The sequence below is a fragment of the Neomonachus schauinslandi genome, chromosome 6 (genome assembly GCF_002201575.2).
Source record: "Neomonachus schauinslandi chromosome 6, ASM220157v2, whole genome shotgun sequence".
Taxonomy (NCBI): domain Eukaryota; kingdom Metazoa; phylum Chordata; class Mammalia; order Carnivora; family Phocidae; genus Neomonachus; species Neomonachus schauinslandi.
In genome coordinates this window covers 129,674,623-129,691,517 of record NC_058408.1, presented here as the reverse complement: position 1 = coordinate 129,691,517, position 16,895 = coordinate 129,674,623, and the positions used below count along the sequence as shown (strand labels likewise).

At 38.5% G+C, this 16,895-nt stretch overlaps 2 protein-coding genes across 4 annotated transcripts in view; one reads left to right on the top strand and one right to left on the bottom strand.

Moving 5' to 3' along the window:
* The window catches only part of CFAP43 (cilia and flagella associated protein 43), a 113,828-nt gene extending 112,014 nt beyond the window's left edge, over positions 1-1,814 (top strand). Inside the window, 3 exon segments of the mRNA XM_021699696.1 lie at positions 173-253; positions 1,130-1,283; positions 1,473-1,814. Of these exon segments, the coding sequence (XP_021555371.1) occupies positions 173-253; positions 1,130-1,283; positions 1,473-1,639 (402 nt within the window). The 3' untranslated portion in view covers positions 1,640-1,814.
* Positions 1,815-4,847: 3,033 nt separating this feature from the next.
* On the bottom strand, positions 4,848-8,610 carry SFR1 (SWI5 dependent homologous recombination repair protein 1). Of its 3 annotated transcripts, none has more exons than XM_021699907.1 (5): positions 8,525-8,549; positions 8,161-8,260; positions 7,625-7,746; positions 6,605-7,015; positions 4,848-5,529 (listed from the first exon to the last, which is right to left on the bottom strand). In XM_021699907.1, the coding sequence occupies exons 3-5, from the start codon at positions 7,718-7,720 to the stop codon at positions 5,338-5,340; spliced, it is 699 nt and encodes a 232-aa protein (XP_021555582.1). In that variant the 5' UTR covers positions 7,721-7,746; positions 8,161-8,260; positions 8,525-8,549; the 3' UTR covers positions 4,848-5,337. The 3 variants fall into 3 exon arrangements, with proteins under 3 accessions (XP_021555582.1, XP_021555581.1, XP_044772531.1); XM_021699906.1 differs by lacking the exon at positions 8,525-8,549 and adding an exon at positions 8,435-8,463; XM_044916596.1 differs by lacking the exon at positions 8,161-8,260 and having other exon boundaries at positions 8,525-8,610.
* Positions 8,611-16,895: the final 8,285 nt, after the last annotated feature.

Below are 16,895 nucleotides of genomic sequence, written 5' to 3'. Positions count from 1 at the left end.
TGTATCAATAGCTAAATACAATTAAATATCATGGCACGAAAGTCAAATCAATCTTAGACAATTTTTATGAAAATGGTAACTTTCAAAATTAAGAATGTTTTATAAAGTTATCTATTGAAAGAATAGAGTAAAATATTCTTACATATTTTGTGGGGTCTTTTTCTTCTCCAAGTACCTAAATGAACCAAACTATGAGACTCTGATTGCCATTCAAATTGGAATAATGGAGCAAACCATTGCTGTTTTAGAGAAGGTAGGTCTCAAAGGTATTGATCATTATAATCCCAACAGTTTTGAATTATTTGAGCAAAGCCATAGTGTTCCAAGTCATGAATTCAAACAGAACCTAATAAAATCATGGTCCATTACTGACATTCAGGATCTAATTAGAGGCCCCTGAATAGTGTCTTTGCAACCATAACAAGTGTGGTAGACTGAAGTACTTCTTTTAATATTAGAATTAACCCCTGGGAGATATCTGAGTGTACATGAATTTCCAATTTCACATTAAGTTGTGATTTATGTAACAAGTGTTGATAGTCTTTCTTGGGCTTTGTAAAGCCTTTGTTTTTTCATTACTGCTTAACAAATTTTGTTTTGTTTTGTATATATGCTAGACAAGCTAAGCTTGTCTAGCATATGTAAGATGGAAACAAAGTTATCTCAAGGCTATGTATTTTTTTAATCTCTCATTTTTAAGAATATACAAGATTTTTTCTAAAATGTCATATTAAAATACCATTCTATCTTTTTTTTATAAAGATTTTATTTATTTATTTGAGAGCGAGAATGAGAGAGAGAGAGCATGAGAGGGGGGGAGGGTCAGAGGGAGAAGCAGACTCCCTGCCGAGCAGGGAGCCTGATGCGGGACTCGATCCTGGGACTCCAGGATCATGACCTGAGCCAAAGGCAGTCGCTTAACCAACTGAGCCACCCAGGCGCCCCTAAAATACCATTCTATCTTTAAACAGTTTAGTTAACTATGTTCAGGCATTATGTTAGGCAATAGGGATATGGTGATAAGATGATATCTCGATAATAATGAATTTAAATTTAAAAAATAATGTCTTTGTAAAATACTTTTTTTCAAAACTATTTTTGTGGGGTGTCATGGGAACAAAAATTTCAGACCCACAAAAAGAATGTGGAAAACTGCAAAAAACTACTAAAAAAACTGGGAAGGTACAGCAATCAAAAAGATGTAGCAAATTATACTCTAAGCTGCAATTTACGAGAAGAGTTGGTGGCTGTCTCAGAGAGAAAAGACATCTGTAATGCAATGGGTAAGAATATTTTTTCTTTACTCAACTGTAGGTTTCTTTAAAAGTAATCACTATTCCTGAAATCTGGTCAGTAGTTAGAAAGCTACCAGCATTTCTTCTACATGTTTAATTGATTCCGAGTGCTGTTTCTATATTTGAAAGTATAGATAATAATCCAACTAATTCTTTTCTTCTTCATTTTTGGGGTAGGGTCTAAACTGACTTGTGAAAAAATTGCCAAAGAACGATATGAAAACATGATGCAACAACAAAAGTTAACAAATATTGCAAAACAACAAGCTGAACAGATTTCAATACTGCAGGCTGAGGTTGAACGATTAAGGATGAAAACATTTCCTGCTCTTGTTCAAATATAAAAATGCTGGTGGGAAACACAAGGCAATCAATCATTTAAAAAATAATTTCACTTTATTAAAATGATTTTTTTCTCCCATATCAGGATATTTAAGTAGAACTTCTTCTTAGTTACATATTTTTAATAGCAAATTATCTAATTTCTATCTTAATCATTATAAAAATGTCTTGCATGAATGTGTAAAATATCATGAATTGTTTTTGTTCAAGAATGAACTGAAAATATTCAAGATGTATTTTACTCATTTACTCATTTAATCTTAATTTTTATCATAAAGACAAAAAATTCTTAGCCACTCCTGGCATTTCTAATTTTATAAAATTACCAGAAAACTTATGAGTTAATGGATGATTTTTATATTTTTCTATATTTCCCAAGTTATCTTCAGCAAGCATTTCTTCTATAATCAGAAAAAAATGTCTCAGAACATTTAGGATTATTGCCAGTTCTAGCAATGAGAACAAAGTGAACTGTTTCCTTTTACCAAGTCTTAAATCGTTTGAAAAGTACAACGTATTTTTTTCTGCATAAACATAACATAGTCTTCTACATTGCATATTCATTGTAATAGATGATGATAACTAAATAATGAGAAGATTAAATGGTCAGGAAACTGCTTCCCCCTTCCGTAGCCTGTGGACTGCTGCATTCCAAGATGATACCATTGGGATCCTGGACCACAATCTCCAAGTAATGTCATGGTCTCATTCTTCTGAAATTTGTGAATTAAATGTTAAATGTTAAATGTAATCTGCAACAGCATATCCAATGTGCATAGGTGTAGGTAAAGCAAGAGAGCTATTATCATAAAACCTTCTAAAAAAAAAAGATATTTAAAATCTTCTACAGACTGCTAGGGTAGTACCATAATTGATCACCCATATACTGACCAATGCTGGGGGAATGTAAGAGAAATAATAGGCCCAACATCAATTTTGATAGCCCTCCTTAGTACCAGAATGACTGCTCAAGTAGTTTATTTGGCTGATTCAGCAGACAAGTGCCCACTGGTAACATTTCCTTCATCTCGGATCCTTCACAATTATCTCTGAGAAGGTGATTGTGGGGGTGGGAGGCTGGACCCAAGGGTGAAGTGTGTGAAGAGTACAAATACTTTGTACTTATGATGAGATTGGCAAAGTTCTTTGTCCTCTTGGTTTGAGTCAATCATGGTTCTACTAGGCTTTTTTTCTCTCCATTTTTTCTGGTGATATAAATTCTAGGTGACCAGGATTAGTTAGTTGCCTTATTAGGCTCCATTTGCTAATAGTCAATGCCACAAATTTCACCATGGATTCCTAGATCTTAACACCCTATTTAATTTCTATTTCTTGGTGGCTACCCTGGGTGACTCTGATAATTCAAGCTTTTTGCTTTGAGGCATAGATACAGTGGAGGTTAGCAGAAATCTCCTGTCTGCAAGCTATATTCTACTAGCAGCACCTTTCAACAGGAGACATCTTCTGGTTTTGGGGGTTGGCTTTGGAAGGGCACATGGGTCATCTACCCCAACCCACTCTAGATACTGTCCATGGTACTGATTCCTCTTACCTTCCGCTGAACTAACAGCAATTATATTTTTATAGTTCTTTAAATTATCTATATTATCAAATAGTAATATAATTAGCTGAGTCAAATATAGCATGGTTCTTAGTAGGGCTCTCTTGCTGGGTTGCCTGGTTTCAAATCTTGGCTCTGCCACTTGAGCTTTAAATAACTATTTAGTTTTTAAATAATTAATTTATCTTAAATTTCCTCATCTTTAAAATGGGATGCCAATAATTTTAATACTCAAATGAGTCAACATACTTTTTAAACTGGCACAAAGCAATGCTGAGTGGTAGCTTTCATTTTTATGAATAAAAATATAGTATTCAGTGATTTTTAAAATAAATGTATCCCATTAAATAGAGGTGAAATTCAACAGAAATTATAAAAAAGGGTCCTGCCTCATGGGCATCTTGGTCATCAAACTCTCCCATAAGCCTGATCCATGTTCCATGACCCACCTCCCGTTGCAGGAGTGTCCATTGTGCTGCTAGAGCCCTAAGCACCCAGCTAGTGCCTTGGAAATGCCCATTACTATGTCCCCATCTGCTCTCCCCAACTCTCCCAGAACCAGAGTCCCACTGATGCTATAGTTCCTCCAAGTGGACATTCGAGGGTGACTCCAGGGGATATGTTAATCAACAGTAAGTAGCTGCAGCCAAATACCAGCACCATCACTAGGGAAACCACTTCCCATGCCACATTTAGGCTTTCTAGCTGTGTAGCAAGCAGCAATGGAGGCTGATAGGCTCACAACAGCACAGGTCCCTAGGGATACCCATCTAGGAATCTCAGGGTCAGGGGAGGCCCATGTGAAGCCTGGGTCAGTCCTCTTGGGGTCATGGCAGCTAATGACAATGGCAGTGTCTAGAAGGTAGAATTTGTGTGTGTGGCGAGACGGGGGTGTGTGGCAAGGGGGAAGGGTAGTACCAGCATGGACACTAACAATTAGAATGGATGCAAGAGCAGGGTCCTAAGGTCTCCTGCTATGCCAAATATTGATGGTTTGTTAGATCATGGGGCGGAACTGGGCCAAAAATGGGGCACACGTGGAGGAGGGGCCTCAGGGTAGTGGCTATTTATCTACTAGTAGGGAAGTAGTTTCAGGATTTTTTTTTTTTTTTTTTTTAACTAAGTAAAGCTGTTTTAGCCCTTAAAAGGACCCAAAAGCAGAAATCCAGAAGGCCCTCAGGAAGGACTGGATAATAGAACCAGGAAGCCAATGATCCACAAAGCTCTCTCTCCATCTAACATCTTTGCCTTTCTTAGTAAGGGCACATACTATCCTTCTTAGCACACCAGCTTTTCTGCTTCCAAATTTACCTAAAACAGTTTCAGTCACAAAAAGAAATGGGCTTTCTTTTCCTGAGCACAATTCCAACTCTCAGACTGGGCCAGCTTGGGCCATATCTCTGTATAAAGCCCCAAGGATGGGTAGCATTGTACAATGTAGCAGCCAGAAACACAACCCTATGAAGGTGGGTTTCTGGCTGAGGAGTCACTATGAACTGAATAGATGCAGCTAGAAAGCTAAACAAATGTGAAGGACCTTGTATACCTTGAGGTGGGGGATGAGCATATGTTGTTTTAAGAGATGGCGATTTCACTAAATGAGATGAAGAATACAATAAACAAATTTGAAAAGACAGGGAAGAATAAAATTTTGGACGTATGAACAACTTTAATTACCTGCTACACCATCCAGAAGGAAATATGTGGTAAATGGATAAAAACACGGTTCATAAACTTAGGAGACAGGCAGACATTTTTAGACCACTTTAGGTTTAGACATTAACCAGACTGAACTATTTCTTAACATTTAAAATAAAACCTTAAAAAAAAATAGAACTTTTTTACCACAGTAAACAAAACAATGTATTAAATTTGACTTCCAGAAATGACCAAATTATTTTTTAAACATGATTTAATTTTTTTTCACATTTCTTTAAATGTCAAGTTTTCTTTGGCAAATTTATCCAAAATATTAAATTTTCATTTTAGAACTTATTTTATATTTATATAACAGAGTACCCTAAATTGATGTTCATCAAGATACCTTTCTCTAGGCCCTAATGGTTTCTACCTTCCCTTTAAAATGTATTATCTTTTAAGTTGTCATTCTCAAAAATATTCTGGAGAAAAAATTATGAATTAAACACCGATAAATTCTTCTTCATTTCTGTTATAGTGTAGCAATTTATCATCTAACCCACAGTGGTCTATCAACTGAGTAAGGCTGAGTTTGTTGTTCTCCTCAGACATAGCTGACTGCAACTCATAAAGCAACAGCTGGCTACAGCTTCTCCACTTCTGTATTAACACCTGTAACTGAGACAGATCATTCTGAAATAGGAAGAAAAAAAAAAGGTCAATAACTAGCTAGGCATCCTATTTTAACCTACTTAATGAAAGTTGTTAAATTAGTAAATGAGTAGGTTTAAAGGGTAACACACTTGGGTCAAGATTGGGACTTCTACCCAGGAAAAAGGAGGATGGTTTTAAGTAGAATGGTTACAATGACCCTCAAATTGAGTTCTATGGCTATTTTGTTTGGTCCAACCTCTGGACCATCCTTATCCTCAGGGACAAATCAAATCATCATGAAATAGGGCAAAACTATGTAGAGAAGCAACAATAGGTTAAAACAAAACAAAACAAAATGCTTTTTCTATTATAGCTGTACTTTTAAAAATATTCAATTTAATAAAATAAAATATAATATAAATTAAAATATTCAACTTAATATTTTTCAACATTCACTATCTCCTAAGACCCAAGTAGTTATATTTAGAAAAGTCCTAAAAATTCAAGACAGCAAATAAGATCTACTGTTCCCCCATTTATACCACATTCTGGGGAAGGAGCCACTACATATACATGAATGATCCAGGTCAGTAAAGGTTATCTTCTTCCAAGTGCCCAACCTCTACTTAATTCAACCTATCTGGGTTGAAATCTAAAAATCTAATTTATATTTGTTGCTTTATCAAACAAAATACCTGGAACATTTTAATAAGTTGGAAGAACACAAGACTATTACTAAAAATATTTTTTATTGTACTTTGTGGCCCATTTTTAGCTTTTTTAATCAGTCACTGGCAGCTGTCACTTTTGTTCTCACTGTACTTGGCAACTATCATTTGATACTAATATTGCTACAGGCTGGAAACTAGAGAGAAAAATTTCAACTGCATATTAAATGAGAGCTGGGACTTTCTAAATTGTATCTGGTGTTTAGGGGCCTCTTCTACTCTAAATCTATGACTTATATTTGAGTTACAGTTGTTGGAAGCCAGGTTTCTCGATAAATGGCTTATTGCTTATTATGTCTAAATAAACTTATTTTCTCTTTGAAATTACTTTCCTATCATTTATCTAAAAATAAAAAAAAATTAAGTGGTTCTGAAATTATTCTCACCTTTGATCTATACATTTTGACCAGTTTTAGCCTCCGAAGAAAGTCTTCTTTCTCCTCAATCTGCTTCACCAATTTTGCTCTTTCTTCACTTAATCCTTGTTTGGGAAGATCCTCATTCACAAAGTCACTTTGGAGATCACTGCATGACTCAGTATCAAGAGATTTAGATTCACATGCACTGATATTCTTGAAGGTATTTTTCAAATATGTACTTTCTTTGAATTCACCATCTATGTGTTTAAAACTTTCTTCAAGTTCCAAACAGTTTTCTTCTGTTGAAGATGCTGGTTTCTCAGGAAAAGTCTGATCGTTTTCTTCATTCTCTACTTTAAGACGTTTCACCACACTGTAACAGGAATTAAATGAAGATCTAGTTTTCCTCAATCGTTCTCTAAGTGTTGCACTCATAGGCTGAAAAAAGCACACAACATTAATCAAGAAAAACATTCCTGTGTAAATAAATCTACTAGAATTAAAGACCTTATATTTCTTTAGTTGACACCACTAGATGGCTTTATATCTCCATGTATCTAAAGTAACCATCACAAAATGTCTTTAATTCCTGCAAGCCCCATTAATTTTATTCTTTTTATTTCAGCAAAGTCAGAACCCTTCTAAAACAGTGTTGAGATGCTTATCCCTATCATCACAAATATTTGTTCAGCAACTAGCACATTCCTGACACTACTGAGTGCTTCAGTTACAAATTAAGGAAAAGACCTAGATCCCTGCCACCAAAGACCTTCAGAATACTGCGGATTCAAACTTCCTCAGTTTGGAGTTTTGTAGTAACCTGATCTGAAACTAAATGAAAATAACGGATTCAAGATGAAAATGGGGGGAGGGGGGTGTCACACACATTGTCTTAGGATAAAGACCTAAAATTATTTAATAGTTCAATATCTACTTACTGATCTACACATTATGTTAATTGACAATTTTCAGTAGAATTAAACCCACTACTGCCACAATACCTAGAAATACAGAATAGCTCCAGTGGAAGAACTAAGATATTCATACTTGTTTTCTTGTGCTACTTGTACGGGGAGATGGTGGATTGGCGCAGGCCCCTGGAGTGCTAGGTAAAATCACAGCTGAGTCGGATGGGTTTTCCATCTTGAAAATGAAATCTTGGTTTACCTCTAAAAAAAAAAAAAAAAAAAAAAAAACCAGAATGTAAATAAAATTAACCCATACCTCTATATATTCAGTTTTTGTAAACAGAACTTTTTACTGTTGTACATGTAATCTCCACAAATAAGCCAGCAACAACTTCACTTGATTGTGATTCATTCTTGCTCTTTTGCAGTTTCCATTTAGCTTCCTAAATAAGACTGGGTTGGTCCACATGGTGACTAGTTTTTTCAGGACAAATTAGCTAGCATCTCATCATTTTATCTATCAAAATATCCTCAAATCTGCCATGTAGGTGGTGGGGAGAATAACAACTTCGTAATTCTCCAGGAATTCTTTAACTTCGTTACGCCAGCTTTATAATGAAAGGAAATACAATTGAAATCTTGACTCGAAAAACATAATCAGACCTGTCACAGTACCTTAAACCCTAAAAAGCTGTGTGACTAGAACCAATGACCACTCCGGCCTGAGGAACAAGGAACACAAGTGCATCTGTGTCGTTCAATTAGCGAACAGACCCTGGAAAGGAGAGGTGGCTTAAGTTTGTTTCCTCAAACAAAGGCATCAACTTCAATGGGGCCGGGGGGGGGGGGGGGGGGCGGGGAGGCAGTTCCTTCCTCCCACCTCTGCAGAAAACCCACACTAGCCCTCGAGAGACCCCAGGTCAGAGGAAGGTTTGAGAGGTCCCCTGACCGCAAAAAGGGAGCGCTACTCGACTCCACAACAGACACCCGAAGCAGCCCAACTCTCGGAGAGTCATTCACGCGCTACCCAGCACTCTACCTCCCTCCGCCATCCCCAGAGTGCAGAAAACGCGCGCTGCCGCGGCGGGGCGGGGCCGCACGGGAGGCGGAAGAGAGGCGCGATTGGCCGGATTGACCGACGCGCGCAGCTTCGCGGGGCTCAGCGCCCTAGAGCGGCGGGACTGCGCGCGCGCGGCCTCGAGCGCCGCGAGGAGGCGGTGGCTGAGCGGGGCTACGCGGAGTCCGCGGAGACGCGTGATTGGCCCGCTGGACGGACGCTCGCCGTTCTGCTCCGCCCAACGCCAGAGCTCTAGGGCGCTGTGCGAGCGCGTGGCCGCGAGCTTCTGCTGGGTTGGGGGAGAGGTGGGCTGTTTCTGAACGCCAGACGGACGAATTCTGAGGGAGTCGTTCTGCTTTTCGCGGCTTCCCCCCCTCCTCTTTCCTGGCCTTGCCTTCCCTTCCAACTTCATTGTTTTTGTGTGTGTGAAGTACGCCTGGGCGTGCCCCCCCCCCCCCCAGCGTTAGTCTGTCCGCGCTCACCACGGCAAACGTCCGTCCCCACACCGGGCGGGACCCGAAGCCGCAGAGCCCGCTGTGGGTTAAATTTACGGCCCTAAACTCTCCTAAGGCAGAGCCCCCAAAAGAGCAGCGCTGGATTAAGTGGCCTTTTGGGAATCAAACATGTTAGAAATCTCTCCAAGAGGCCCGGCGGATGAGTTGAACTCATTTCCAGTTTTTGATGTCGCAAACGGCGGTTCTTTCACAGGTTTTCTACTCTATCTACCCCCAAATTTAGATTCTGTAGCTTGGCTTGAAATCTGGTCAAATTTGAGAGAATGTAGCCCTTTTGGGCTACACAGGAAGCAGACCAATCACTAAGATTGTGTTGGTCCAGAATTAAGATGTTGGAGGCAGAAAGGGCCGTTGCTGAATACTGGGCAGCGCCTTCGTCTAAAATAATCCTGGGGGAGCCTGGCTGGTTCAGTTGGTTAAGCGACTGCCTTCGGCTCCGGTCATGATCCTGGAGTCCCAGGATCGAGTCCCAAAGGGCTCCCCGCTCAACAGGGAGTCTGCTTCTCCCTCTGACCCTCCCCCATCTCATGTGCTCTCTCTCCCAAGTAAATAAAATCTTTAAAAATAAAATAGAGTAATCCTGGGGTGGGGGGGCTGGCTGGCTCAGTCGGAAGAGCCGAGACTTGATGGGGGGCCTGAGTTTGAGCCCCACCTTAGCTGTCGAGGTTAGGGTTTGTTGTTTTTTTTTTAAGATTTTATGTATTTATTTGACAGATAGCACAAGTAGAGTGGCAGGGAGAGGGAGAAGCAGGCTCCCCGCTGAGCAGGGAGCCGGACGTGGGGCTCGATCCCAAGACCCCAGGATCATGACCTGAGCCGAAGGCAGCCGCTTAACCGACTGAGCCACCCAGGCGTCCCTGTAGAGATTAGTTTTAAAAATAAATATATAAAACATTTTTAAAAATCCTCAGTTCCTGGTGGCGATGTTCTGTTGCTGTGCAACAGTAAAGTTAAATAAATTGGGTGGAGCACTGGGTTTGGGGAAAGACAATTACTCAGTAATTTCTGAGTCACCCGGAAGTTGGGAATTTTAAGGAGTCACCCGGAAGTTGGGAATTTTAAGGAGCTGGTGTTTTCATCCTTATGAATGGCCATTGTAAACGTTGATACTGTCTCTTTACAAATAACTAATAGCTTAGAAGTGCCAGGACCCTGAGGAATTAACTGAGTCCTAAGCAGTCAGATACAGAGAACCTGAAGACAACCCAGTGCAGTGATTAAGGACATAAACCTTGGAGGCAAATTGCCTAGGTTCAAATCCTGACGCCATTATTTTATATGCTTTGTAAAATAGTGTCTCTATGTCTGGGTTTGCTCATCTGTAAAATAGGGATAACAGTATCAACCTCCTGGCGATTGGAGGATTAAATTAGAATTCATGACAGGCAGGGAAAACAGCAAGAGATATTTAGGAAGCACTCAATAGTTGTTATTTTATATATGCAACTATATTCACCATTTGCTAATTGATATAAAGGTATGCGTCATAATTCTTTAATCCTTCCACTTATCTCCCAAAAAAGGCCAGATTTTTTAAAGATGCTGTAATCCATAAAACCCCACACAATTTAAGCCGTAAGTAGCAGAAAACTTGGTGCCTCCATATATAATTAATAATATATATTCCCCTTCTAAATTTTTTAAAAATTATATAAATTAACCTCAAGGAATTTACAAAATGAAGGAGAGAACTCATGATTTTCTGATACAAGTGTTATTCACCTCACCAAGCCACAGGTCTGTCTGTACATTTATTTCTCCCTTTACTCATCCATTGGCATCAGTTACTCACACTGAAAAGAGCAGAATGATTTGTCCTAACACCAGAAGCACAATGCAGACTCTGCATATTCCTGATACCTTGGGGCATAAGGTTGGGTTGTTTTTATGATTCTCTAAAATCAGCTGCTCCAAAATCCTTCTATCATGACAGCCCAAGCTTAGAGCTGTATTTTTGCTGGCTGTATAAAGGAAAACAACATCTTGCCTTGCAAATGTTCTGACTTGCTTATTACATGAACTGCTATATGAAATGGGATTGTTTTGGCCAGATTTTCAAAGAACTTCAGAATAAGTATTCAGAAAAACCTGTATTTTAGAAATGTGCATTTGTTGACCTACATCTCTGACTTCCATGTGTTGTTAGAACTGAATGATCTTCCCACATTTAAGGTTGTATTTTACTTACTCCAGTGACATCCCCAAGTGGAAACATAGCTTTCACTCCAACTTGGTGTAAGGGATCTGGAATACAGCCCCCGCACAGTTTTCATTGTATCTTTAGATAAAGCCTAGCAAACATTTCCATGACTTTAGGTGCCCGAAATCAATTGGATTGTAAGTACTTTGTTGTTTGTGACACAGGACATTGTATGTTACTTGAAACTTTTCAGGGTGGGAAAAATACTGCCCTAGAGAGCCAGAAGGCAAGGACTCCTTATTCTACCATAGAGAACAATTTGAACAATAGAATTCTATGATAATAGTAATTAATATTAACCTAAGGCAGGCTTTCCCTGTGTGTTTTTAAATTTCTCCAATACCCAAGGCTACTGTTAGCTACTTTGTTATTCATTAGGGAGTGGTAAATGTTTCTTCCCTTAGTCTGTGATTATTGTCAGTGGGATGGTGACATAGGCCTAAAAATCTTTATGAGGCTTTTTTATTCTTTTTTAATAGCAAGAAGAAAATAGTCTTTCTCTCTTTCTCCATATAAACACACACACACACATACAGTTAAGCCACAATTTAAAATTTCATTTCACTGGATTTATTTATTTTAAAATTCTTAGCTGTAGCATTATTTTACAAATCTTAACAGTAATCTCAGGGTGACCTAAATTCCATTCCGTTGACTTTTCTCTATTAATACAATTTTTTATATCATGTAGATACACCTAGTATCCATAGATTTCTTTTAACAATTAAAAATATAAATATACATTTTAAAAACCAGGATTAAAATCCAATTGGGTGAGGTATTGTATAAAATCCACATGATTAAGTTGATTTATAAGGTCCATTAGGGCAAGTTAGACAAAATTTAATACAAATTTATAACACTCACAAAAACTCTACTAAATTCTCTTAAGTGGCTTTCAATATTTCTTCCAACATTTGTATATAAGTTGAAAATCTTCAAAAACTCTCCTCTATGTTTCTCTTGCCATGAATTCAATTTTCATAGACCTATCCACAGTAAAGAAGATGTGTTTTAGTGCTGCCATATTATAAATTTCCCTTTGAGTAACTGACAAACTATTTCTATTTCTTTTCTTTATTACCTAAAGATCTCCTATGGAATTCAATAATGTATAATTGATTGATTTGTAGAGACTGTTGAAGGCTTTTTTTTTTTTTATCAAAGTGTGACCTTTGTGGGTAAACTGCTTAATATTCTTTAGCCTAATTACAGATTTTATTTTCAACCTCAAGATGAAAGAGCCCTTGACTTAGCTACTAGGCATGCCTGAGAGGTTGCCTTACTGAGTTAGGATGGCTACTTAGAGTGTGAAGACATGGGGAGGGTCAATAGCATTAGAGTGATAAAAACTTGTCCATCATGTTTCAATAAAAGATTGCTGTCTTGTAATAGAAATGTTGTCCACTTCCCTTTTTCACACAGGTCTAGAGCAGTTAAAGGGAATATAATTTCTGTAGGTTCTCACATAAGTGTGAATTGGGCCAACAATTTCAGTTCATCCTTTAGTGAATTAGAGGACTGGCCTACCCTGAATATATTTATATTCATTTCTTCCACTCCCTTTAATGTTACTTAATCTCCTTTTTACCAAACTAATGTGAATAGTAGGGAAACAAGGGCCCAAATGCCTAAGTTTCTTTGTACTCTTGCACCATTCCACTCCTTAATACAAATAAACATTAAAAAACAAACAAACAGGGCTCCTGGGTGGCTCAGTTGGTTAAGCGACTGCCTTCGGCTCAGGTCATGATCCCGGGGTCCTGGGATCGAGTCCCACATCGGGCTCCCGGCTCGGCGGGAAGCCTGCTTCTTCCTCTCCCACTCCCCCTGCTTGTGTTCCTGCTCTCGCTGTCTCTGTCTCTGTCAAATAAATAAATAAAATCTTAAAAAAAAAAAAACTTGTCCACCACCGGGCAACTAGAAAATTTACCTGGTAATTAATACTGAGGGTAATATACTGAACAAGAACCTAAAGAGCTCCTTTCACCTGGTGTTCCTGTCCTTTTATTTTATCAGACCTGGCATTTTGTCAAGTCCCTTAGAGACTAGAAGAGCAAGAGCATCTATGATTCATTGCTGTTACTGGGGTGTGTTCTCTTGGAGAAGAATAGAGTGATTCAGGTTAGATTAATAATGGTGAGGAAGGGGGTAGGGTGTGTGTGGGAGGGAGGGTCATGGCAGAAGAGTTAGACTGTGGAAAGGTAATGGTAATAAAACTATAGCTAAAGGCCACATCTTTCTCAGATCCTTTATTAACTCAAATGTCACTGCTGCATTCATTTGGAGAAAAAAAGGCATTAGATGTCAGCAAATCCTTAAGCAACAGAACATGTCTTATAATCATCCTTAACTACCTGAAGTGTGAGAGAGAACAACTCCCAAGATAATTTCACAGTATTGAAATCTGTTTGAAGAGCCGGCAAAGAAGTCAATGCAGTTTTCTACTCTTGCCTCTCATTATTGTTTCAGTCTTGAGAGTATAAAAGCTTTCTTCTTGGTGATATTTTTTAGATGGAGAAGCAAGAATGTTTCATGGTACCAGGAAAATAAGGAGTGAAGAGACCATTCAACCATGTTCTAGGACGCTATTGATCTTTTTTCATATGTTCTTCTAACCCCTTGGCAAAATCTGATGATAAGTATAGTAGTAGAGAAAATCTGTGAATCAGCCTATAACCAGGAATTTTCTGGTCCGGTTCAGGATCTGATAGCAAGATTGAAACTTCATGGGTGCCTGGGTGGCTCAGTCATTAGGCGTCTGCCTTCGGCTCAGGTCATGATCCCAGGGTCCTGGGATCGAGCCCCGCATCGGGCTCCCTGTTTCTCCCTCTCCCACTCCCCCTGCTTGTGTTTCCTCTCTCACTGTGTCTCTCTGTCAAATAAATAAATAAAATCTTTAAAAAAAAAAAAAAGATTGAAACTTCATCTCTTTCCCACCACTCCCAAAGGCAACATAAAAATGTCTTAGATTTTCATCATGGGCCTTATGAGCAGTACCAAACCCCATGAAAGCAGAGCCCCTGACCAAGAGATCTGAATCCCCAGGGAGGATCCATTGGAGAGGCATTAGCAAAGATGGAGCAGGTGGCTTGAGCAAAGCCATCTTTTCCTTGATCTTGTCTCCTGCACCTCCAAGACTGCCTCACACCCATGTCCCCCACACCATGCCTAACTTGTCAGTGACATCAACATTACCCAGCTCTCCACTCTGTCACACATCTGTGGCCACCAAAAAATAATGTGTGAAACTTAATGATGATGCTGGTGACCCTCGACTGACAAATGATATCACCATTTTTTACAGTGAAAATATGTGTTTCCCATGGATAAGATCTTGGAAAAGAAGCATAGAATACAGCTACATTCACCCTGACCTGGTCCTCCAAGACTTCACCCAGCTATTTAAACTTCGTTAACACGAAATTAAGACACATAATACTTTTCCTTCAACAATGCACACCTTTAACTCAAACTCTTCCCAAACCTCCCACCTCCCCAAATTTCCCCTTACGTGCCCCTCTGGTTATTATTATAGCAGCTATCAAAGTACATCATCTCAGTTATTTTTCACTTTTCAATGTGACATCATAAGTAAGTCAAATTATCCTTTTCTTAGAGCCATTTACAAATTTTATCTTTTTTTTTAAGTCAAGAGAAGGTCACTCAGTTGTTTTCCAGTACTCCACAGTGCATGGGAATGAAGGCTTAGTCTACCTTCACTGCACTGCTTATTCTCTTCCTTACACTGTGTCATAACTTGTGAATCTATGCCTTTCTATGAATGCTGGATGTTGAAAACTCAACTTCTATGTTACCAAAGATCTACTGTGAGTGGAATTCACACCAAAGGCAGGGATAACACTCATCAGCAAACATGGTCTTCTCAAACTTTTGAAAGCCTGTCATTGGGCAGATAGCATACCATGATACCAAAGAACACAGGTTTGGGTTTTGGAAGGCAGGCAACTAATCACGTCCACATTTGTTAAGCAAATTCCTACGAAACTATAAATTATAAGCTGCCCATAGGTTTAAAAAAAAAAAAAAAAGGCATTACTACAGGTTGCCATTATCTGAAATGCTTTCCTAGCCTAACTCTGGGCCATTGAAATAGGGTATTTTAAACCTGCACATACAAGTTTAAGATTTCTGTAAAGCTGCCAAATCTTTAACATAACAATAATTAACATAAAGCTTGTGCAATTAAGCTGCCCCAAAAGGAAAGAGTTTGAATCTTTGGCAAGATGTTCCTCTTTTTTAAAAAAGCAGCCTCACCAGTACATATTATCTTCACTCAGAGCTGTTTCCCTTAGGTTTTGCAGGTATGTGAAGCTGACTTTGTTTCATTCCAGTAATTGTCTGTAGGGATAACAATTTATTTTCAGTCACTAATTTTCAGGATGAATCAATCCTCATCAAACCACTTTTACCCACCAATATAATCTGCTCTGACTATTTCCATTTTTATAGTTTGAAAGAATCAGACTTGCTGATTCCCTCAACCTAAATAGAATTCTTCTGTGCTGAGAATGGGATTAATTTCCCAAAATAAACTCTAGGAAGAGAATTCATTTCAGAAAAAGAAATTCACAGATATCAAACAATAGATGCAGCGAACCAGTACCTGAAATGACTTGATTTTAGGGAGTGAAAATAGCATATTATTATAGGTTTAAAAGACTACAGCTTAGAATTCTGTGGACTAATGAGAGTATAAATCTCCCTCTACTTATGATGGAGTTACATCCTGATAAACCCATTGTAAAGTGAAAATATCGTTAAGTCAAAATGCATTTAATACACCTAACTTACCAAACATCCTAGCTTAGCTTAGCCTGCCTTAAATGTGCTCAGAACACTTACATTAGCCTACAGTTGGGCAAAATCATTTACTTCATAATAAAGTGTTGGATATCTCATCTAATTTATTGAATACTGAAAGGGAAAGACAGAATGGTTTGTATGGGTACAGAATAGTTTTAAGTGTATGGGTTGTTTACCCTTGTTACTGCATGGCTGACTGGGAGCTGGGGCTCCCCACCACTGCTTAGTAGCAATCAGAATTCAAAATTTTAAGTTTCAAATTTTCTATGTTAATGGTTTCTACTGAATGCATGTCGCTTTTGCACCATGGTAGAGTTGAGCGATCATAAATTGAACCACCATAGGTCTGTGCTAAAAAGCTAAAATTGAACATTTGCAGCTCTGAAGGCAAGCTTTATAAACCCATCAATAACTGCTCAAGCTAAGATTATAGGAAGCTTTCCTGGATCATTGCATCCATAAATGAACCCATCCTCAAGAGTTCAAAATTCAGTGCCAAGAATTCTGTAAGAGAAGAAAGAATGAGAGGGAAAAGGAGGGAGGAAGACATCTTTCCTATATGTTTCTTGCCCTTAAGGAGAATAAAACTCTTGTTTTAAAATAACATTTTTTATAACAGATTACTGATTACTAGGCTTGGTTATGTCATACTACAAGTTATTCTGCAAATTTAACCTGGGTTTTGAGGTCCAAATGCAGATCAAACACCATGAAACCTGGGCACATTAACTGGGGCTATATTTTGAGAAAATCATGATTTCTTGCTTAACGAGAAATGCATACCTCATGTTCTTTAAGGCCTTTCATACAA